General features: G+C 58.2%; 1 protein-coding gene across 1 annotated transcript in view; it reads left to right on the top strand.

Moving 5' to 3' along the window:
• LOC125345227 (kinesin-like protein KIF26B) overlaps positions 1-22,474 on the top strand; it is a 154,893-nt gene that overhangs the window by 78,294 nt on the left and 54,125 nt on the right. Inside the window, 1 exon segment of the mRNA XM_048337443.1 lies at positions 14,573-14,756. Coding sequence (XP_048193400.1) covers positions 14,573-14,756 — 184 coding nt within the window.

Raw genomic sequence — 22,474 nt, 5'->3', positions numbered from 1 at the left:
GCGTGCGGACGGAGACACCGGCTCGCCCCGGCGCGAGCTCGCCCAGCCTTGAGAAGCAGTGTGAGTCGCAGCCAGAAAGAAAAAGAGATGTGTGACGTTACCCGAGCAGCACAATAAAAAAGCGAGCTAATGCACTTCAAAATACGAAACGTGGTTATTTCCAAATCGATGACCCTGGCCTGGGATAGGTCATCTACTGTATTAACTCAGTGAAGGGAAGTGAAGGGCTTGACCCCCCTGTGCTTTTATTCTGGGGCCATTCAGACTAGCTTAGAACCAAATTGCTGACCTCTTGCTACAACTTGGTAGCCTAGTAAAAATGTATTGTTCGGGTATACGGGCATAATCAACTTCTTCCCTCTGGAGAGTCTAACTTGGAGGAGCACCCGTGTTTTATGAAGTTCTGGCGCCTGTGCACGTCGGCGGCTGCTGAAGGCGTCTCTCCCGCGCTGGCGCCGCGGCAGCCCCGGGGGGAGCCGAGGACGCGGACGCGGAGCCCCTCTGACGATCGGGCAGCACGCCGGGGCGACGCATCCTTCGAATCCGAAACAGAAGGGCGAGGACCCCAGTCCTCCAATCAAACCCCTCTTGGAATTGACTTTTCAAAGCACGAGTCCATAGCCTTGGGCTCAACGTGAGAAAGCGCAGGGGGGAATCCTTCCCCAGAGGCTTGGCAGGAAGGGCGTGGGACGCAGGTGAGTCGCGGCAGCTTCACGGCCGCAGCGTGTGTCACGCACGCCCAGTGTGAGCCGAGCGTCGCTGGGTCCCACACGGCACCCTCGGCCCGCGCCCTCCGGAGCTGTCGTGGGAACAGGCAGGACCGGCACACCGCCTCTGACCATTGGGTCCCCCACCCCCACCCCACGGTGAATGTGAGACCCGAGAGGCAGAGAGGCAGCGATCTGGGAACTCTCCACAGATGGACGGCGCCTCCGTTTGGAAAACACAAGAAACCAGTTTTATTTCATCCGCCCCTCCCCCCCCCCCCCCCCCCCCCCCGCTGCAGAGTAAAAGCAGCCACCTTCCCCGCAGATGACACCGCGCCCGTCCGCGTCACGTGCAGGCGAGTGTTGGGAAGAACCCAAACGCACCCCGGGGCCCGGCCCCGCCCGGCCGAGGCTCCACCTCCACGCGGGCCGGCGTGCGCAGCCGCGTGGGCGCAGGGCCGCCCAGCCCTCGGCACGAGCGGCCGGGAAGACGCTCGGCCACGCTTCAAGTCTGCTGCCGTGACAGATTTGGGGCCAACTGTGTTTTCCCATCCATCTGTCCATCCGCCCGTCCATCTGTACTTGTGTAGTGCTCACCGCGGTCCGGGAAACAGGAAAATGCATTTGCACAAGCGTGGAAAACATAGGCGGCCCTCGAGCGCCGGGAGCTTTCGGTCCCGTGAGGCAGACGCGCGCGCGCCCCCCGGTGGGCCACGGAGGCGCGGGCCGGGGGCACGCGGGTGTGAGTCAGGTGACCAGCACAGGCAGCCCCCGCCGGTGCACTGCAGGAAGCAGTGCTGTCTGCACGCACGCGGTTGACGTTGTGGGGCGTCTGTGCTGGTTTGCGTCGCGTTGGACTTGGTTGTGGCCCGCGCGTTGGTTTTGCACGCTCGCTCTCTGGTGTGTTGATTTTGCACGCTCGTTCTCTGGTGTGGCACGCAGTCTTGGGTGGTTGACAGTGGTCTTGTCCCCGGCCACCGCCAGAGAAGCAGTAAGCCAGCGCCCCGGCGCACCGTCTGCAGACACAGGCCCGACGCGGAGCCCGGCTCAAATTCAGACATGCCCTTTTCTGACCGTTCTCCATGATAAAGACCTTCCCGGCCAGCAGACAGGACAAGCAAAGCTCAGAGTCAACAGGTCTGGGACCAAAACCAACACCCACATCAGCTCCGGAGCCAGTGGCGGGGTGGGGGTGGGGCGCCCTGATAGGAATCCAGAGTTCAGCAGGCACCTCTGAGCCGTTCCTGTTTCTAGAAGCTTTAAGAAAGGCCTCCCTGAGCAAATACAGGATGCAGTGCACAGATGCATACATTTATATGTATGTATGCATATATGACTAGCTATGATTACATATACTCAGTCCCTATAGAATAAGATGGTAGGTAAATGCATAAATAACAAGTTGAGAGACCTTTAACTTTTCTTAGCTCTAGAAGTGGGTTGTGTGTTTTTATACTAACTTCTGTTCACAGAACAGAGCCATACCACACCTTCATATTTAGCACATGCTACTTGGTAAAGGCCTAACATTCCAATACCTTATCTCTTAGAAATAAAATACGCAAGCCTGAAAGAAGAGCCTCTGACTTGAATAGTGATCAGTGAGTTAAGACTTAATTCATAAGAGCTCAAAAGTTCAGGAAGTAGAAAGGAACCATTTGGAAAGAAAAGGGAGCAGCGGGTAGGCTTACGGGAGCGGCTGAGAGAGAGAGAGCGATGGGCAGGGAAGAAGACCGAGGCACGCTGTGTCCATGTATGGAATGACGGGGAGCCCGGCACGGAGGCTCATGCCCGTAATCCCAGAGACTCAGCAGGCAAGACTGGGAGCATCGAGGTTCGAGGCTAGCCTGTGCAAACAATTCTTGAGACCTCCCCATCTCAATCATCGAAAGAGCTGGCGTGGTGGCGTGGGTCTGCCATCCTAGCCGTGCCGGAAGCCGGGAGAATCACGGTCCGGGCTGGCCTTGGCCTAAAGTAGAGACCTTACCTGAAACTCAACGAAAGCAAAGAGGGGCTGGGAACGTGGCTGAAGGGGCAGAGGAGTTCCTGCCGGCAAATGCAAAGCCCCGAATCTAAACACCAAAACTGTAAAACAACAACAAAAAAAAGTCATAGTAAAAGCCATTAGAAATGTGCAAGCAGTCTGCAGGAGCATATGTGTTTTGCACAAGTGGGACTCCACACAAGATGTTGATTGATTGATTGTTTGATTGCTTACATATCATTAATTACATTCTGCCCGGTTGTACATGAGTGTTGTTTTTTTTTTTCCACACAACCCATTTCTACGAGCTCTGTCGGCACATCAACGCAGTTTTCTTCACAGTCATATCAGGCCTGGTGGTCTCATTCTCAGACAAGGATTCAGTGTCCCCCAATCATAGGTGTAATGACCTGGGGGCCGGGGACTCACGCCTGGAATCGTAGCTACTCGGAGGCCGAGATCAAGAGGACTGTTGTTTGAGGTCAGCCCTGGCAGGAAGCTCGGGAAGCTGGCTGGGTGCCTGGCCCGCCCGCGCCCTCCGTGCGTGGTGGAGGCTGAGACTGGGGGTCCACGGCCCCCCCCGCCCCCGGCCAGCGGGGCAGGGAAGCCTTCCGGACCGTCCCGGCGGGAAGAGGGGGGCGTGGCGGTCCCCGGCCTGCCATTCCCCCACGTGGGGGGAAGCGGACACGGGGCAGGCCGTGGCGTGCGTGCGTGTCCAGGTGGGAAGTGAGACCTGGCTAGCTCACAACCCCCCAGCGGGCAGCGGGGCGGGGGCGGGGCGGCGGGGCTCCGGAGCCGATGCCCGCCTCGCGGACGCCGAGTGCTAACCCCCGCACTTCCAAAAAGCCGTCATGAACACGTTGGTGAAGTCGGGATGCCTCTCTCTACTTGAAGTGCTGCAGTTGCGCTTCAAACTCTGAAGCAAAAGGAGTCATTTCACTGGTAATTAGGAATACCCACGGTATAAGGAAGTTCGAGCGTCGTAAGTTTTAATCTACCCATCGGTGTTTGCTAAAGCAAACACATTAACCGTGTGGTTTAGCGGGGCCCAGATTTCCTTATGGAAATTAACCAGGGAATTTGAAATAAAGCTGCGTTTCATTTTGATAAGGTCTATTTCCTGTCCACTATTTCACAATCCTGCCCCTCACCGTCACATGGAGCCACTCGGTGATTCTTTACAGAAGTGCTGATTATATAACTGCTCTTCAGGACAGAAAGGTCGCGAGGGGGAACAGAGTGAAAACCCGAGTTAGAAAAGCGGCGAGCAGCCTTCCACTGCTTTCCATTCCCCCTTTCCATTCCTAACCTCGCGCTCTAGTCCTGCTGGCCCTACCCCTATTTCACGCGTGTGCGCACACACGCACCGCACACACGCGAGTCTGCGACTTGTGGGCTGATCGCAAACAGCCCAGCCTCGTGGTCCTCCATATACAAAACCACATCATGGAGCACACAGTAGGCATGTCGCCGGCTTTGGTCCTCCATATACAAAACCACATCACGGAGCACACAGTAGGCATGTCGCCCGGCTTTGGTCCTCCATATACAAAACCACATCACGGAGCACACAGTAGGCATGTCGCCGGCTTTGATGGCCACGGTCGCCATCCATACGTTCCGCCCTCCCGACCTCTTTTTACTTTAGAATAAGCTGTCCTCTCCACCCCCTGCTCCACGGAGGGAGACCGCGCTGTTCCTTGTCGCAAAGCAGAGCCGCTCCTTCCCCTTGCCCCAGAGCCCCGCATCGGACGCACTTGCTGCGGTGTGACTTCACTGCGTGTCCACACCTAGGGCACCTGCGTGCCCGTCCACACCTAGGGAGAGGGAGAGGGGCTGGGGAGTTCCGCCTCTCAGCCTCTAGAGGGGCTGCAGAAGTGCCAGCCATCTAAACGACTGTCTGGAATCTGGGGCTGCCCGGGCCCGCGGCTGGCAGGGGCAGATTCTCACCGCCTTGGTGTCTGGTCCATACTCTTGCAAAGCTGACATCTGTGCGGGCCATTTTCCTTTGAAATAACTTAATGATGTCTTCAGATTTCAACTACAGTAAACGCTGTTGGTATTGGAAGGGGAAAGAGAAATTACTTGCGTTAGCAAATGAAACTGTTACGTTCAAATTTAATTAACCAAGAAGCCCCAAACCGCAGAGCCTGTCACCCGGCATGGACAATTATTAGTTTTGCTCTGTGAGAGCTACAGGTGTTGAGCAAGGAGTCACACAGTAAAGGCTGGATTTCTTTTTTTCCTCTGCACACACTGCCCAGTTCTAACTATCACACCTCGGCGGCAACTTCCTGCTTTCAGGCAACACATCATGCCGAAAGCACGTCATTTCATGCTCGTTTTTTATTTTGCATGATTGAAACACAGGATGAATAAGAATAAAGCATGATTCCTTCCAGAATAAAGGCATGGAAAGTGCGCAATCTGCGCTTTGGTTACTTGTGCTTCTCGAGTTAGCTTTCTGCCACACAGAGAATGAAGGTGCGTCTGTCGGGACACCGGGGGTGGAGGCACGTGTGCATGTGTGTGCACGCTCGGGCCTGGGGTTTGGATTAAAGTGCCGCGCTAGCGAGGCAGGTGCCCGGCGCCTGGGCTCTGCCGCCAGCCGTTTGCCCTGGCTGGTTTTGAGGTCGGGTCTTGCTTTTCCCTGTTTTGCCCTGGCTGGTTTTGAGGTCGGGTCTTGCTTTTCCCTGTTTTTGCCCTGGCTGGTTTTGAGGTCGGGTCTTGCTTTTCCCTGCTTTGCCCTGGCTGGTTTTGAGGTCGGGTCTTGCTTTTCCCTGGCTCAGCCCGTACCCTCCTCGTTATGCTTCCCCCCACAACCGGCACGACGGCCGCGCACCCCCACACCCCGATGGCCTCTCCTGAGGTGATTTCTAGTGCGTCCTACCGCAGTTCTCCCGACGTTCCGGCACAGCGGGGCTGGCGGGCCGGGGCCGGCACCCCCGGCATTGAACAGGTGACCTGTTGGTTGTAGATCCCGGAGTTTCTTCCTATTTACATCGCATCAGCATACGTAGAAGTGATGTAACCAGACTCCCGGCCGCGGGCGGCAGGACGCCGTGAAGACAGTACTGGAGTGATCAGACTCTTGAAAGCAGGCTTTCTGGAATGTGCTGAGTCTTTAAGGAGTGTTAGTTTTAGCCAGACAGTCCTGTGGTGTAGAGGTGGCGTATTTTGGGGTGCGTTTTTCTCAGCAGCCGGCCAGGCCGTGGCGTCTCACGGGGCCCGGGCGGCGCTGGCCTGGGAGGCGCTGGCGAGGGCTCATCTCTCCCCGGGCGGACCTGCCAGCTCTCGGCGGCGCCCGTGTAGGAAAGATGGCGGCAGTGCCAGTCGCCTCCCCGCGCCTGGCTCTGGGGATGGGTTTCTCAGTTGCTTTTCGTGTGCACGAGTCTGGCGTGGACAGTTTCTATCACGTACGCTCCTCGCCGGGGTGCACAGGTGTCCCCCGGGGGAGGTAGGCAGCTCAGCGGGGAGGGCTGCGGGCCCGGGGTGGGGGAGCCGTTGGAGGAGGGCTGAGGTGGGGGGAGACGAGACACGGGAACTGCGAAGCTCTGATCAGGAGGCCCAGCCGCAGCCTGGGACATGAGCATGGTCAGCATCGGCCACAAGAGGGGAGAGTTGCCGGGGCTGGGTGAGTCGTGGGGTACCCTGGCACCCGGTCACCGGGCAGACCGTAGGAAGGACCGGGAGGAACCACGGTGCACACACAGAAGCCGCCGGTCACCATCTAACGGGAGAGAGGAGGCTTATGGCGCGCTCAAGTTCCCTCGATGCGTCTACTCCACGCCCGCTCGCCAGGCGGTTCTGACGGTGTCACTCCCCGCGTCTTTAGACAGTGGGGTGCTGTGGCTGAACTCGAGAAGATGGCTGAGGCTCGAAGCCAGTGTGTGGCCCCGAGCAGGCCTTGTCCCCGTTCAGCAGTGCCCCCCAACCCCCCACCGACCTTGCTGTCTCATGAAACACTTCCTGCGCCCTCAGGGCGTGGTCGGTCTCCACCCGAGGAGCGTGGGTCAAGCCTCGCGCCTGGCTTCCGCTTGGGCAAGGAATCAGCGGAGGAACCCATCCTTCTCCTCTCGCTCTCTGTGCCTTCGGCCACATTTCCACCTGGCCACGACCCAGTGGAGACACAGGTGGATTAACAACGGCAGTGGTTCTCCAGTGCCGGGTTTTATGCCCCTGGTTGCCCTGCCGGGACGCGGCTCAGAGGGGCGCTGGGCTCCGGCCCGGCGAGAGCCTCCTGGGCAGCCGGCGGTGCCTTGGCGTGTGCCGTCCCCGGGCTGCTCCCAGCTCCCCCCCTCGGGAACGCTTGGGGCGCCGATTCCTCCCATCTGTGCAATCCGGGAGTCCACTGCTGAGGACAGAGCGAGTGAGCGTCCCCAAGACACCCTGAACCGCACGTACAGCCTGAGGACCGCGTGCGTGGTCAGGTCATAAGTGTCGATTGCTGGATCGCGTTCCCAGGAGCACGGAGATGACTTCTGAGCCGTTCCCGGCCCCCGCCCCGTGTGTGTGGCGGAAGGCACGGGCTGGGGTGGTGTTTGTACGTCGCAGCGCTGCGTGGTGGTTGTGGCATGGCTGTTGTGGTGGTGTAGTGGCTGTTGCGTGGCTGTTGTGGTGGTGTGGTTGTGGCGTGGCTGGTGGTGGTGTGGTGGTTCTGGTGTAGCTGTTGTGGTGTGGTTGTTGCATGGCTGTTGTGGTGGTGTGGTTGTGGCGTGGCTGTTGTGGTGGTGTGGTTGTGGCGTGGCTGTTGTGGTGGTGTGGTTGTGGCATGGCTGGTGGTGGTGTGGTTCTGGTGTAGCTGTTGTGCTGGTGTGGTTGTAGCGTGGCTGTTGTGGTGTGGTTGTGGTGTGGCTGTTGTGGTGGTGTGGTTGTAGCGTGGCTGTTGTGGTTGTAGCGTGGCTGGTGTGGTGGTGTGGTTGTGGCGTGGCTGTTGTGGTGGTGTGGTTGTGGCGTGGCTGTTGTGGTGGTGTGGTTGTGGCGTGGCTGGTGTGGTGGTGTGGTTGTGGCGTGGCTGGTGTGGTGGTGTGGTTGTGGCTATGCAACACTCCAGGTTGTAGGAATGGAGAAGCTCTTTTCAAGTAATCTACCTTTCCCATCCTAATTCTGGCCCTGACCTAACTCGCTCAACAAGACATTTCCCCTGTGATATGGAGCTGTGTTGCTAAGCAACTAGATCCGTAATTGGTAAAATGCTTATATATGATTTGATTTGAGTTACACACAAAAATATGTAACTGGATTTTTCCCCTCTTCATTATTAGACAAATGATTTTCATTTGGTTTTATTTTGCCCAAGTAAAATAAAATAACTGCTTTCATTTGTCAGAGTGCACAATAACATGGTGTTGTGCAAAGACCCTGGTGTGGCAGACAGAAGACACGAATCCCGCCGCTGGGCACGCCACTGCCCCTTCTCTGGCTGTGGGTAAAGTCAGACAGTTGCTGAGCCTCCATCTTGCTCCTACGTCAGTAATTTCCAGGACAGATACCCGTTCTGCGCGCTTCCCAGGTTCATGGAAAGGATGGATGGGATGATGGGTACAAAACATCTTAAAAATAAAGCACTCCAAGGTCAGAGCCTCGTCTCCAGCGCCGGGCTACTTAACCTTGGACTTGGTGTTGATGGAACTCAGAGGGGGCGGGCTGGGGAGGAGGGCGTACGTTCACACTCGTTCTTCAGCAGAGGAGAGCCACAGGCAGGTCGAGGAGCTCGAGGGGGGGGGGTCGAACATGGCGTTCCGAGTCTCCACGCAGAAGCAGAGGCCTCACTGCAAAGCAGACCCCGGTGCCCAGGGACCGGAAGACTGGGGTGGATGAAAGATTCCCCGTCACAGATGACCGTGCCCGCCCCTGGGGCGGATGGGTCCTTGGGAGGAGAAGACACCCGCCTGGCTCCCTCCGAGGGCTTGCCCTGGGGGTGCACAGGGGTCCCCTGTGAAAACCAACCCAGCTCTACGTTTCCACAGCGCGTCTGGGTGGTGTGTTCTACTGCAGTGTTGTTTGAGGGGGTGGCCAGCCTTGCTTTGCCTCCTGGCAGTAAGCGTTGTATTTGAAGTCGCGTCAGGAATCGCCTTCCCGCGCTAATGAAAGGAATCATTTACATAAAAATCAGAAAAACTCCCAGACCCGCAAGCTTTCTCCGTCTCCTGGGACCAGGAAGTGGCCAATTAGAAAATGGGGACACGAAGAAGGGGAGGGGGTGCCCGTCTCCCCATCCGTTGAGGGTCCACCGGGGAGGGTCCACCGCGACTGCCACGTTCCCGGCCGTGCCTGCGGGGTACTTTCAACTAGGCCTTGTTCCAAGGGAGGGGGGGGCAGCCTGGCGCCTGCCACCTCGCGGAACCCCGGCTCTTGTCACCGCGTCTCCGTACGTAGAATCTCTTTATAACCTTCTCCCTCCCCCCTCCCGGGCGTGGGTGTCCCGGGCATGGCCACGGCCTGTCCCGCCATTGCTCACTAGCAGAGCGGCTCGGTCCTCAGTGCTCGGGGCCGTTCCCAGCAGCCCGGGGCAGCCATGCAGAGGGCTGGAAGATTCTCACTCGCCTCCTGCCCCGGCTCACGGTCTGGGTGGGGCCGAGGAGTCCTTGAATGACCTTTAATCTTCACGCACATTCCGCTCACCCTGCGCGGCCCCCGCCCGCCCCTCAGGCAGGCGAGAGCCAGCAGCTCCCCGAGTGTGCCGTGGTGGCGGAATCGAATCTTCGCAGTGACCGCGCGGAGTGTCTCCCGCCTGGCCCCCGGGGCAGCGCTGTTCTCCACAAAGCCAGCTGCTCTCCAGGCGAGGTGCAGTGAACGTTGTCATCATTCCTGGACTCCAGGGCGGTTCTCAGGGGACGCGCTGGGGACGAGGGACTCCCCCTCCAATTCTCCACAGCCCGCCCCCCCCAGGACTCGCGCACGGCGTCCTAGTTACGCCGGAGGCCGAGCGCTGGGCATCGAGGTTCAGAACCGGCCTGAGCCGGAGAGTCGGCGTCTCTTACCCCCACTTCACCCTCAGAAAACCAGAAGTGGAGGCGTGGCACGAGTGGCGGAACACCCACCACGAGCAAAAAGTCCAAGCGAGACGCGTGAGGTGCACACACACGCACGCGCACCCACGCACACCCACTGGAAATCCAGGGTGGTGTGGTGTTTGGCAAATAGTCTGTCCCACAAGGCAGGAAGGAACAAGGGACCTCGCACGAACCCTCTGCCCTCCAGGGGATGCAATCTGAGGCTTCCCCCGCCCGCACCACCTCAGCCCAGTCACGTCGTCCGCGTCTCGGCTCGTCGGGAGCCCGGCTGCAGCCCTGGAGAGGGAAGCCAGGGTCTCATGCGTGCGGCCGCGCGAGCCGGGTCCTTGAACCCCTTCGCTTGCCAGTGAGAAGGCGAGCTTCCCGCGCGAGGGTCCTCGAGTCTCCGCCGCCGCGGGGCCGCGGCGGGGCCCTGGGCACACGGTGGGAGACCGCTCCGCTCTGGGCGGTGCGGAGCAGAGGGACGGGAAGGACGAGCCCGGAGCGGGAACCCGCACCGCCGGGCGGACGTCCGGCCATCGCCGCGCCTGCCGCCCGGTGCCCTCCTGGCCTCGCGGCGTGGCCGCTCCACGGCGCTCAGTGAATACTCATCTCCTCCCGCGGAGGGGACCACCTTCTCCCCTTGGAACGAGGCGCAGGGCTGGCCTCGCTCCCACCGCGCCCCGTCTTGCTGCCACCCCCCCCCCCGGGGCTCCCCGCCCACCCCTGCGCGCTCCCGTTCCCGGTGGCGCAGGCTCCTGACCCTGGCGGGCCTCCGGCCTCCGGCGCCGCCTCCTCCTCGTCTGCTGAGGTTGGGTTTCGTTACCTAAGCGGAGCCCTGTTGAAAGGTAGTGAGGTTGAATGCGGCGTCCAGGCCTAAACTCCGCCTTACCTCCGCCCCTTGTCGCAGCGCCAAAGCACCCTTCGCTCGTGGGTGCTAGGAAAATGGAGGGGAAGGAAAGGAAACAGGCTGCACCGGGTCTTCCACGGGCAAGGACTGCGCATTGAAGAACGGCGGGGGCACAGCTTTCCCACGGGATCAGAGGTTGTGCGGGGCGGGGGGGGGGCGGCTGGAGCTGGGATTCTATGGGGTCTGAGCAAGGAGACAGGTTAGGGAAGGGCTGTTAGGGCTGGGAGGCAGGGGCCTGCGGGCCGACCCACAGGGGTGTCGATGGCCGGGCTTAGGTTGGAGGGCCCTGTCTGTGTGTCAGGCACGCCTGCACATACCTGGGGTTTTGCCCCATGTCCTTAGGCACCTGGGGGCAATAGGGTGGGGGCCAGTCCTCCATATCCCACCCTTAGATGCCTAAGAAGATGGGGCCCCGAGGGAGGGAAGCCCTTCGTGTAGGGTCTTTGGATAGATGAAACGGTTGCGCGGGGAGAGGAGACAGGCAATGTTGACAGGGAAGTTCTTTGTCCCGTCCTGTTGAGGATCTATCGTCTGGACCGTCCTGGTTGGGATTTGTGGTGCACACTGTCCCGTTGGGGGTTTTAGGGCGGTGCCGGCGGTCCTGCGTTTCGGATGAGGTCAAGGGAGAGGTTTTCCTGAGAACCAGGGGGTCCTGGGGGAGGACGGTCAGCGGGCCCCAGGAGCAACGTGGGGTTATGAGAACAAAGCAGATTCCCATCAGCGGGATCAAGTATCTTTCATGCTGAGATTTGAACCTGAGGCCTCTTGCTTGCTAAGCAGGCCCTCTACTGCGAGCCACACCTCCAGGGCTTTTTGCACCGGGTTTTGCTGTCCATTTATTTTTAAAATTTATTGCCAAAGTGATGTACAGAGGGGTTACAATTCCAAACATAAGCACCAGTTTTATGTGTGTGTGTCTGTGTGTGTGTGTGTGTGTGTCTGTGTGTGTCCATATCTGTGTGTGTGTGCGCGCTAGTCCTAGGGCTGGGACTCAGGGTCAGGACAACTATTCCTGAGCTGTTGTCCTCAAGACTAGTGCTTTAGCACTTTGAGCCACAGCATCATTTCTAGCTTTTTAGTAGTTAATTGGAGATATGAATGTCACAGATTTTCTTGCCCAGGCTGGCTTTGAACCACAATCCTCAGAGCTCAGCCCCCTGACTAGCTAGGATTACAGGTGTGAGCCACCGATGCCCAGCTCGACCCATCATTTGTTTGTGTTTGAGACAGGGTCTCGCTTTCTCAGGCTCATGGGGACCACGGTCCCCCTATTTTTTGCTCCTTGTCATAACTAGGATGACAGCTTCTTCTGTTGAGATGAAGTTTCATAAGCTTCTCTGCTCGGGCTGGCCTAGAACCACCATCCTCCAGATCTCAGTCTCCTGTGTAGCTGAGGATGGTGGCCCCCCACCACGACATCCATCTGTGGGTTCAGAAAGGGGCTGCGACTTTTCTGTTGGCCTCAAGCCCTGATCTTACAATTCCCAGCCTCACAGCAGTGAGGATTACAAGCATGGGCCTCCGGCTGCTGGGCTCAACGCCGCCACCGTGTCACATGCTCGTTCTCCTCGGAAAGTCTAGTAGGTAGGACCTTAGCTGTGACGAAATTGAATCTTAAAAACGAGTAAAAACGATCCTCGTGACATCAGTGCATGCCACCTGTGTAACTCGCCGAGCACTGCCCGCTGGATGCATGGAGGAGCTGTTCCAAGGCAGAGCCGACCCGAGCGCCTCTGCACCCCCCCTCCGGACACCTGCCGTGGTGAGGGGCGTGGGGTTGCGGTTCCCCGTGAACGCCGAGCCTCCCTTGCTTCCCCGTGGTTCCGTGTGTCCCGTGAGGAGAGGAGCCATAGCCGGGACCCCACAACGTCCTCCACGGAGGGGCCGCGGCTCTGACACAGAGCGCATGCAGGTCAGGGCCAGGACCGTGAGTTTAGAGAGGGCGGGCGGGGAGGCTCAGCAGACACCAAGTGGACTCGTGGAAGAAACACTTGGATACATGGATAAAAGGGTTCCGGGGCGAGCACTTCGCTGGCCACGAAACCCAGGAGTCCCCGCGCAAGCAGAAAACCCAGAGACAGCATCTAGAAGGGAGGAATGGGCAGAAGAGGAGGAGTGGGGGAAGGACACGGCACAGGAGCGCGCCACGTTCTGGAAGCAGAGGGGAGAGCGGGTGGCGCATTGGAAGCAGCGGTCAGGGTGGGCTGGGATCCAGGACGGGTGACCATCTGTGGTCATCAGAGCCCCGGCGGGAGCGGTTGTGGGGTGCGTTCAGGGAGATGGCTGGTTGCAGTTGGCTTACGGAGGAGTGGAAGGGAGGAGCAGTGTCACTTCCTGCTGTGAGCCTCCCAGGAAGCACCGCACTGGGGAGAAGCAAGGATGGACTCATATTTTATTTCTGAAGATGCATAAAGCCACAGGTTAAGTTCTGTGTGGAGGGACCGGCAGAGAATGTAGGTGTGATACTGTTTCAGAGTGTGGTGGACTGTCGTCCTGTAGACAGTGCGAGTGTGATACTGTCGGGGTGTGTGGTGGACTCTCCTGTAGACAGTGCGAGTGTGATACTGTCGGGGTGTGTGGTGGACTCTCCTGTAGACAGTGCGAGTGTGATACTGTCGGGGTGTGTGGTGGACTCTCCTGTAGACAGTGTGAGTGTGATACTGTTGGGGTGTGTGGTGGACTCTCCTGTAGACAGTGCGAGTGTGATACTGTCGGGGTGTGTGGTGGACTGTCGTCCCGTAGACAGTGTGAGTGTGATGCTGTCGGGGTGTGTGGTGAACTGTCGTCCTGTAGACAGTGTGAGTGTGATACTGTCGGGGTGAGTAGTGCCATGTTTTCCCGTGGAGAGCAGGAGAGTGTGACACTCAAGGGGTGCATGTTGTACTGTCGTCCTGTAGACAGTGCGAGTGCGGTACTGTCGGGGTGCGTGTTGTACTGTCATCTGGCGTGTGGCTCTGATGGCAGGGCCCCTGCTCCCCTCGTCTGCAGGAGTGTGTTGGGTGCTTGTGGAGGAACGGGAGGCAGAGACCAGAGCAGGAAGCAGCCACCAGGCAGAGCTGTCCGTTGCCCCCCGGGGGCTGCAGCCGTTGTGCTCAGGAGTCCCCGGGACGAGGCCCTTTCTGCGTGCCAGCTGGGCCTCCTCTTCTTGCCTGGCTTGGCAGTGGGAGGGAGAAGGGAGCAGGGCGCGGTGTCGGGTGTGAGCGGCTCACGTGGCCAGGGGCTCTCTAAGGAGAAGGCGGTCACTGAAATCCCCCTCAGCCTGCACTTTGGAGGGGAACACAGTGCTTCCCGTTCTGTGGCTGCACAGATGAGGCCCCGTGGGTGGGGCAGTCCCCGCAGGCCTCCTCTCCTGCCTCCCATAGGTGTGGCCCCTGGGTTGGGGACCCTCGGTCTCCTATTCTGCCTGGACCCCATTTCACTGTGTCGGCAACGCCTTTGAGTGTTGCAGCCGAGGGAGTCTGAGCCGCAGTGGTGGGGCGCGGGGTGCACGCACACACGGCAGCGTGGCAGCCGGGGTTGATCAAGAGCGTGGTGGGTTCACAGTGAAACCCAGGCCTCCCCACCCCGAGGAGGGCGGGCCCCAGGGACACGAGACGGCTTCCCTCCCGTCCCCGGGGGCCTGTGACGTGACCGTGAGGATTGGATCCGCAGAGCAGAGCAGCTGGGCGTTGAACATTTGATCACGAAACGGGACGTCCTAGAACAAGAGCACCGTGGGACACCAGGATGGGCCCCGTGTGAACGCGCAGGGCGGGTGACACGCATGCGCGTCCCCCCCCTGCATCCCCTTCTCCACCCCACCCCCCGCACCCTCGGCTTCTCCAGGGCGGCAGCAGCATGTTCTAGGAGAAAGTTCTAGATGCAGGCAGGCCTACACGGCCCTAGCATAGCTAAGGGCACAAGATGTTCTTATGTGCCCTGTGTATTCCCCCCGCACGAGAGCCCCCCTCACGTCCCCTGTGTCTCCTCCCTGCAGAGCTGCCCAGAAGTTAAACCTGTCTTCTAAGAAGAAGAAGCACCGGCCCTCGCCCGCCTCGGCCGCGGAGACGCCGCTCTTCGCCACCAGCTTCAGCGGGATTCTGCAGAGCTGCCCGCCCCCCGCCCCGCCCTGCCTGCTGCGGGCCGTCAGCAAGGTGAAGGACACCCCCGGCCTGGGCAAGGTAGGCGCCAGCTGCTGCTCGTCGTCTGCTTAGAGGGGGCTTCTGGTGGGATTTGGGCTAGAAAACTGGGACTCCGGTGTTAAAATCAGGGGGCTCCAGGGAGAAAGGGAAACTGATGGCCCCCCATTCCGGGGGCCCATTGTCTGAATATATGACGTGTAAATTCCAGAAAGGATTTATTTTATATGCATCGTTATGACGACTCTAATTTACTTACACTGCTGTCTCCGTGCGTCTCACTCATCAGTTCGGCTTGATCACGGTTGTCTGCACACCTGAGCTGTAGGTGGAAGTCCGGGTCTGGCGGGCGGGCGCGGTCCTCCGTCTTCCACCCCAGAAGGTCTTGGTTCGTCTCAAGATATCCAAGGTGTTGGGGATTTGGTTTAGGGACGGGACCAGGGTGGAAAGAGGGCAGCTACGCATTGACTGACACAACTGCCACCGTTTAAAAAGAGAAACACACCCAAGTCCCCCGCAGAGGCGGGAGAGCGGGAGGAGGCCGCGTGGCAGGCCCGGCGCTCGGGGCGGGTCCCGCCTTTCCAGCCGAGCGACGCCGCTGCCGACGGCCACCGAGACGTAGAGAGACGCATGGGGGCCGTGGCTAGATGCTGCCAGCCACGGGTGGCGTGGGCTCAGGACCTGTGGGGTCACGGCGTGTAGTAGGGTCACCACACGTGAGGTCACTCGGAGCCCGAGATCGCGGCCCTGCTGAAGTCCCCGATGGCTTGTTTTCCGGTGGGTGGGTGGATGTGAGACTTCAGGAAGCGCTAGCTGAAGAAGCAGGTGCGGCTTGTTTCTGCCTTCCTCGGAAGTGGGGTGGCGCACACCCCTGGGGGTTTGCCTTTGCGTTGGGCTTCGCTGCCCCGATGGCTCGGCTTCCCGAGGAGAGGGCCCACTGTGATGTGAAGAAGGCCATTCTGCTCATCTGTCCCCCGACAGCCACGCCGACTTGGTGGTCTGTGGAAGGCTGCCGGCCCAGCTTTCCCACCAGCCCCAGAGTCAGGGCCGGGAATCGGGGCCGTGACGCCGGTGTACCTTCTGCAGCTCCTTGGCCCTCACTAGGGACACACACGACGGAGAAGCCACAGACCACGAGTCAGCGTCCACAGTGAGGGGGCCCTGCTTGCCTTTCCAGAGCCAGCAGTGGGTCTACAGGCTTACCACAGCCAGGGATGGAGGTGGGGGGGTGTCTGCGCCACCCCCTCATTCCTTGCTGCCCCTAGCAGCAGCCTCTGCCCCCATCCAGCACCCCAAGAGCCACTGCTACCCTTTGGGTGCTTTTCAGTGTTCATTGAGCCTGCCCGCCCGCCCACCTCCTTGCCCGGCCGCCTGCCCGCTCCCAGCCTGTGTTGGCTGAACATCTCCTGCGAGCCAGGCGCTGTGCTGGGCAGTGGCTCTGCAATGATGACCCGCATCAGTGCTGTTTTGCAACACTTATAGTCTGGAGCCCTTTTCAATCAATCTGGAAACCTCATCAAAGCAAACCAATATGACAGGCATGATCTAAGATGAAAGTCAGAGTTAGACTCAGCCTGATTCCCTGTAACTTTCCAATTGTACAAAGTAATAATTCCACAAAGTGGCCCGGTAGAGACATTGTTAATAAATAATGACAATTAGAAGATCAAAGTAGCTTATTCCTTATTTACATTTCACCCATCCTGCTCCTATGTAAATGATACTTGTAATCTGTTTGAAAATGGTTCCTTCTCCTATGTCAGTCAGTGTTCTTCATGAAATTTGTCTGCACAATTAATTAACAGCCCCGTTTTAGGTTCATCTGTTAGTGTGCCACCGCGTCGTGTCAGAGCTCTTTGTCTTGGATTACGAGTTCTGGAGCAAAGCCCGTTAGCTGTTTAACTTACAGAGCACGCGCTCTCGGGCTGTGGCACGGGGCGCGAGGGCACTGGAGAGGCGTGGGGACGGGGGGCTATGCTACGCTGGTGACGGTCCACTGAGCCACGCCGTGCTGGTGACGGTCCACTGAGCCACGCCGCGCTGGTGACGGTCCACTGAGCCACGCCGTGCTGGTGACGGTCCACTGAGCCACGCCATGCTAGTGACGGTCCACTGAGCCACGCCACGTTGGTGACGGTCCACTGAGCCACGCCGTGCTGGTGACGGTCCACTGAGCCATGCCGCGCTGGTGACGGTCCACTGAGCCACGCCGCACTGGTGACGGTCCACTGAGCCACAACATGGGGCGTGAGGGCACTGGAGAGGCGTGGGGACGGGGGGCTATGCTACGCTGGTGACGGTCCACTGAGCCACGCCGTGCTAGTGACGGTCCACTGAGCCATGCCATGGGGCACGAGGGCACTGGCGAGGCGTGGGGACGGGGGCCACGCCACGCTGGTGACGGTCCACTGAGCCACGACACACTGGTGACAGTCCACTGAGCCACGCCACGCTGGTGACAGTCCACTGAGCCACAACATGGGGCACGAGGGCACTGGAGAGGCGTGGGGACGGGGGGCCACGCCACGCTGGTGACAGTCCACCGAGCCGCGCCCTGCGCTGGTGACGGTCCACTGAGGCTGGCTTGGTTCTTGTCCCAGGTGAGAGTCCTGGGGGAAGCATGAAAGGCGGGGAGGAGCGTGGCCGGCTTCCCGCACGCCGTGGCCCGCGCCAGCCCGGCCCCCGCCCCGCCGCCGGGGACACGCATTCCTGTGGACTGACGGAGCGCACGCGTTGCCCGTGGGCTCCGGGCGCGCAGAGGCTCCGCCGGGGCAGAGGACGCGGCCTGCGGCCCCAACACTGAGGGGACGGGGGGGGGGCAGCTCGCCTCCCCACAGATGACGCCATGATGACGCCAGCCACGCTCGGCCACCACTGCCGCGGCCCAGAGCTTCTGTCCGCTCAGCTCAGTCCCGGGGAGACGGCGGGGGGCTGGGAGTGGGCGCCCCTCACCCCACACGCCCTTCAGCTGTGATTCCGCAGCGCCTCACCCCCCCCCCCCCCCACGCAAGGCAGTCGGGTTGACGGTAGGAAGGCCGGTTTTGTCTGCTTTAGGATTCTCTTCCTGCGTCAGGAAGGTCGGAGCCTCGTTCTTTTCCACTCTGTTTCAAGTCGTCTGTCTCTTGCTCAGCACTGTTTTTCAATCTCAGTGCCCACGTAGTTGGATCTCTAATAAAATCAGGCTGTTTCTGTCTCCCAGTATCTCTCTGTCTCTTGCTTTATCTCTCCATCCCTGTCTTTCCTGTTTCTGTCTGTCTCTCTCCCCCCCCCCCCCAAACTTGTATATTGCTTGGCTCATATCACCAGATCCTATGTGGTCTAAGTTTAATAACTACAGTAACTTCTCTTTGCCTGGTATGTGAATTAATAGCATAGGAAAAAAAATTAAGGAGATGTGAATTTTCTTTGTAAAAGCTCTTTAAAAAATAGATTCATGGGGCTGGGGATATAGCCTAGTGGCAAGAGTGCCTGCCTCGGATACACAAGGCCCTAGGTTCGATTCCCCAGCACCACATATACAGAAAACAGCCAGAAGCGGCGCTGTGGCTCAAGTGGCAGAGTGCTAGCCTTGAGCGGGAAGAAGCCAGGGACAGTGCTCAGGCCCTGAGTCCAAGGCCCAGGACTGGCACACACACAAAAAAGATTCATTGACCCTTTTAGTAGAAGTCATCATTACTAAATCCTTGTGACAGGCAAGCTTCCTGGCAACTGATACCTGATTACCAGGAGAGGATAGCTATAGATTGCTGCTAATCCTGGGATTTGAACTCAGGGCCTAGGCACTGTTCCTGGGCTTCTTAGCAAAATGTATTTTAAATTAAAGGAAGACCTTTTAAGCAGGTACTGATGTAGTGATCATTCAGCTAAACAAGGGAAAGCGGCAGGTACACCTGTCTTGTTCAGGAAGTGACTCGGGTTTTGTCAAGGAGGAAACCGCCCCCCCCCCACCACCCGCCCACCAAGACATGGGTTATTTAAATAGAATGCACACTGCCCCGTTCCTCGATGGTCACTTCTGTCCTCCAACCCGCAGCTTTATCAGCTCTGAGTAGGCTTCAGATTTATTTCAAGTGTATGTGGCATGAAGGATTTCAATGTGAGGGAACATTCTGGGTCCGAGCATTCATTCGCCTTCAGTTCACTTGCTAAATACTAAGGACAGGAAAAGTGAATTGTGAGTTCTCGCCTCTTTTAATATGCTGTTAGGGAAGAAGACTTAAAACAAACAGGCAAACAAAACAGCTCTGCGTAAGTGGCACAAGGCCAGACATGACTACTGCAGTCCTGGGGAACTGTCAGCTCTTCAGGGAAATAAACTCCAGTGACCTTCTGCCTCCTAATTACAGTTAGGCTTTTCTGTGCTGGGCTGGTTTTGCTTCATGCGTGCGTGTGTGTGTGTGTGTGTGTGTGTGTGTGTGTGTGTGTCTGTGTGTCTGTGTGTCTGTGTGTGTGTGCTGGTTCCAGGACTTGAACTCAGGGCCTGGGTGCTGTGCTTTAGCTTTGTGGCTCAAGGCTGGTGCTCTACTACTTCTAGTGAGCCACAGCTCCGCTTCTCTGGGTTGGCTTTGGTTGAATCTTCTACACCTTCAGTTAGGTTGATTGTTGTGGTGTCCTTTTTCCTTTTCTGTTTTTCTTATTGACCCCCGCACCTCCATCCTGTATCTCAAAAGGAAGGAGAGTTGAGGACACTCTTCTAGTTCATAAGCCTTCCTTTCTCCCTTGGCTGTAGAGATCCCTGCCCAGGTCGCAGGGAATGCGCCGTTGCCTGGGGCGACCCCTGCCCTCCGCCCTGGGCGCGCTCTCCGAGTCCTAGTCTCCGTGGTCTCGCTGCAGACGGACGGGCACTTGTTAGGAGTTAGCCGTCTTGCATGGCTGCTGGACTGAAAGGTCTTCCAGGCGCCTGGAGTCATTGTTATTCTTCATTATTGTACAACTCCTCTGTAGTTCTGCTGACCAAGTTTCACAGGGGCTGTTTCTGTTGCCTTCATTATCGCTTGCAGACTAGAAGGGCTAAGTGGTCATTTCCACTTAATTAGCTCAGATTTGCACAGGATAGCACATTGCCTCACAGGAAGAACTCATGCTCTGGTCTTTCGGCCTGACATGTCTACACAGGAAAACTGGGTGGAAAACTGGGGGAGCTAGAAAGGGTTTCCTGTACCCCAGTCTTCCTGTCTCCTGACCCTTCTCTGCTCTCCTGGTAGGTGAAGAGAAAGGATTTTTACAGCCAGTTTCTTCCTGAGCGTCTGCATCTCCGTTCTCCGGGCTCCCCTGATTGCTGGCACCTCTTGGACATGAATCCATGCGTTTCTTCCACAGGAAATACCTGTGGGCAAGCCGGAACTCAGGTCCTTGTGCTCCTGGGGACGTATCCCCGTGGGCGACCGTGGGCGATGGTGCCCCCCATCTGTGCTCCCCTCCAGTGTGGTATAGAGGGGACGCCCCAAGCGTGCTCCACGGTTTACCGTAATTCTGCTCGGTGCGGTGGCGTCTCGGTTGGACGGACGGTGAGCCGCATGCAGGAGCTGTCCCGAGACGGAGGCAAGCCCCCCAACATCGCAGCCCCAGGGGCGCGAGCCCCAGCCCGCCGCCGCCGCCTCTGCCGGCGAGCTGGCCCGTCGAGCTGGGCTGTCTCACGCCGGGTCCCTGGCAGATCTCAGACGCGGCCCACGTGCGGGGCTTCGGGATGGCCGGCGAGCTCACTCTCTCATTTGGTGTGTGAGAAAAGCAGGGCCCAGCAAGAGGAACCGCTTGGCCACCCACTGTGTGCGGGAGGGCGGGCGTGTCAGCCTTGTCATGGAAACTGGAAGCCAGAATTTGAATTTCAGTTTTAAGACCATCTTAGTGTTTTGTTGTTGTCGCCCAGGTTGGGAGTTTGGCTCAATTCTATGAGGTTTGCATTTTTGAAAAAAGATGGTAGTACATGGTGTGTGTGTGTGTGTGTGTGTGTGTGTGTGTGTGTGTGTGTTGTGCATGCATGGTGTGTATGTGTGCAATGTGTGGTGTGGTATGTGTGTTGTGTGCTGTGGTATGTGTGTATGTGTGTTGGGTGTGCTGTGTGTGTATATGCTTGCTGTGTGTGTGTGTGAGTGTGTGTGTTGTGCATGCATGGTGTGTATGTGTGCTGGGTGTGGTGTGTGTGTATGTGTGCCGGGTGTGGTGTGGTATGTGTATATGTGTGCAATGCGTGGTGTGGTATTGTGTGGTATGTGGGTGGTGTGTATATATGTGTGCTGTGTGTATATATGTGCAATGTGGTGTGGTATGTGTGTATGTGTGTGTGGTGTGGTATGTGTGTTGTGTGCTGTGGTATGTGTGTATGTGTGTGTGGTGTGCTGTGTGTATATGCTTGCTGTGTGTGTGTGTGTGTGTGTGAGTGTACAGAGAGGAGGAAGGAGAGGGTTTTTGTCAGCCAGCAACCTTTCTCATAATTAGAGGAGGATGTGGAGCCTCTTGGAATACCTACAATTCCTAATTAGCATTATGAGGTGAAACCTCAAGTGAAATGAGGAATTCTGTCTGGAATAAATGCCACTGTCTCAATTAACCAAAGGGCAATAAGATGGATTATGACTCCAGGACGGAACCGTGTCCCGATCCGCCTTTCTCTGGCTCAGTGCCATGAGGCGGTTCGTGGCGGACAGGGGCGAGTGGGTTGAAGCTGGCATTTCCACGGGCTTCTCTTCCCCACGTCTTTCTCTTGCGGGTTGCTGGAAGGAAAGTTCGTTGCCACATGGCTTGTTATCATTGCCCCATGCAAGGGAATTGATGGCTCTTTGGAGAAACAAGCAAAAACAGAGCCCACCTGCTGAGTTTCTCGGGAGGTGTCCCGTGTCCTCCGTGAGCGTGGGAAGCTGCGTTCGTTACCAGCGGTTTGCAGCCAGCGACGGCATCGGGGTCCCGGCCGGTGCCTCGCCGAGTCGCCGAGGGCCCTCACCGCCGCGTGCTCCTCAGAGCCAGACACAGTCTCACGTAGCTCGGTCAGCGCTTTCTGAAGTACCAGCAATCCCCGTGCCACCAGCACGTGAGCCCTGGGTGCTGTGCCCACTGCCCCGAGCCCTGAGCTCGGCGTCCTCATCTCTGGGACTCGCCGCCCAGGAGCAGCCCTGGGATTAAAGTTTCAGACTCCCCAGAGGAAGGCAACGCGACCTGGAACGGCCTGGTGGCATCCGTGAGGGTTGGGCGCCCACGCCCCGCCCGGCCTCTGTCCTGGGCCCCAGCCAGCGACGCCTGCCGAGGGCTCCGCCGAGAGCCCGTGGCCAGCCCCGCCGGGCACCAGGGACCCTGAGCCAGAGGGGCCGTCAGCGCTCTCTCCCCAGTGCTGCCAGCCGCCACGTCGTGGAGCCGGAAAACCCTCCCCAAAGCCAAGCAGATGCCGGACCTCCAGACTGCGCGTGAAATCCAGCGCTCGGTGTGCACAGCACCCTACAGGAAGCAGAGCACCCGAGTCCTTTCCCTACCCGAGTTAGGAGGTGACGTGGGAAATTCATTCAGCAGGAGTTTGTGGCGGGAGAGGATCGTGATCAAGCTCAAATAATCAGGACCAGAGAATGAAGTTAACTTTTCTGCCTGGACATTAAAGGGAAATTAGTGAAGACTATTAAAAGAAGAAAACAGTGTTTCCTATATACATATCAAGCTGGTAAGATTTAAAAGAAGCATTAAAAAAACATTAGGAAACTATAAAAGTCAAACTTAACATACTGAAAGTACTTGCCTCTGCAGAAACAGCACAGTAGATCAACAGCTATCGTAAAAAT

Source organism: Perognathus longimembris, unplaced genomic scaffold (assembly GCF_023159225.1).
Source record: "Perognathus longimembris pacificus isolate PPM17 unplaced genomic scaffold, ASM2315922v1 HiC_scaffold_5425, whole genome shotgun sequence".
Classification (NCBI taxonomy): domain Eukaryota; kingdom Metazoa; phylum Chordata; class Mammalia; order Rodentia; family Heteromyidae; genus Perognathus; species Perognathus longimembris.
The sequence above is the reverse complement of the archived record's forward strand: the minus strand, read 5'-3'. Positions and strand labels throughout refer to the sequence as shown.